This window comes from Condylura cristata, unplaced genomic scaffold (genome assembly GCF_000260355.1).
Source record: "Condylura cristata isolate star-nosed mole 26May11 unplaced genomic scaffold, ConCri1.0 scaffold00027, whole genome shotgun sequence".
Lineage (NCBI taxonomy): Eukaryota > Metazoa > Chordata > Mammalia > Eulipotyphla > Talpidae > Condylura > Condylura cristata.
This window is the reverse complement of record NW_004567128.1, coordinates 846,122-846,744: the sequence shown is the minus strand read 5'-3', so window position 1 is coordinate 846,744 and position 623 is coordinate 846,122. Positions and strand designations below refer to the sequence as shown.

General features: G+C 51.2%; 1 protein-coding gene across 1 annotated transcript in view; it reads right to left on the bottom strand.

Annotated features, from left to right (window-relative positions):
• LOC101622281 (arylsulfatase D-like) overlaps positions 1-293 on the bottom strand; it is an 11,260-nt gene extending 10,967 nt beyond the window's left edge. The window contains exon 1 of the mRNA XM_004690057.2: positions 255-293. Within this exon, the coding sequence (XP_004690114.2) occupies positions 255-293 (39 nt within the window). The remainder of the gene's footprint in view (positions 1-254) is intronic.
• Positions 294-623: the final 330 nt, after the last annotated feature.

Below are 623 nucleotides of genomic sequence, written 5' to 3'. Positions count from 1 at the left end.
CACGCGTTTATCCTTTTTGACGGCTGCGTAATATTCCACCGTCTTTTTAATCCCGTCATCTACCTGTGGGCATTTGGGTTGATTCCACGTCTTTCCGTTGTAAATAAATACAGCTATAAACATGGCGGTGCAGGTACTTTTTGAATCAGGGTCAGACCGGTATTTTTTAACAAGGAACTAGTGTTAGCACACGGACTTAGCGACGCCACAGGAGAAATCGGAGCAGATAACAGAGAAGGACAGAGGATCCTAACACCTGTTATGAGACGCGACATGCTGGCCAGTTCGGCCATCGCGGAGAACGCGTTATTGTCTTTTCACAAGAGATGGAACCAGAACGAGGGAGGAACAAAATCCGAACGCACTGGTCACGCTTGGGGGAGGTGAGACCGCGGTCAAGCAAGTCTCCCTCTCCCCCATCTTCTCCATGCCGGGTCCAGTAAATGTCCAAAGATAGTGACCCAAGGTGGAAAGACAAGAACCAACAGACACCCAAAGACAATGGCCCAGTGCCCAAGACCCAAGGTTCACAGGCGAGACCCTACAGACGCCCAAAGACGGTGACCCCGTGGCCACGCAGAAGCAACGACCCCACGTCTAATGCCAGTATCTCAGCAAGTGTC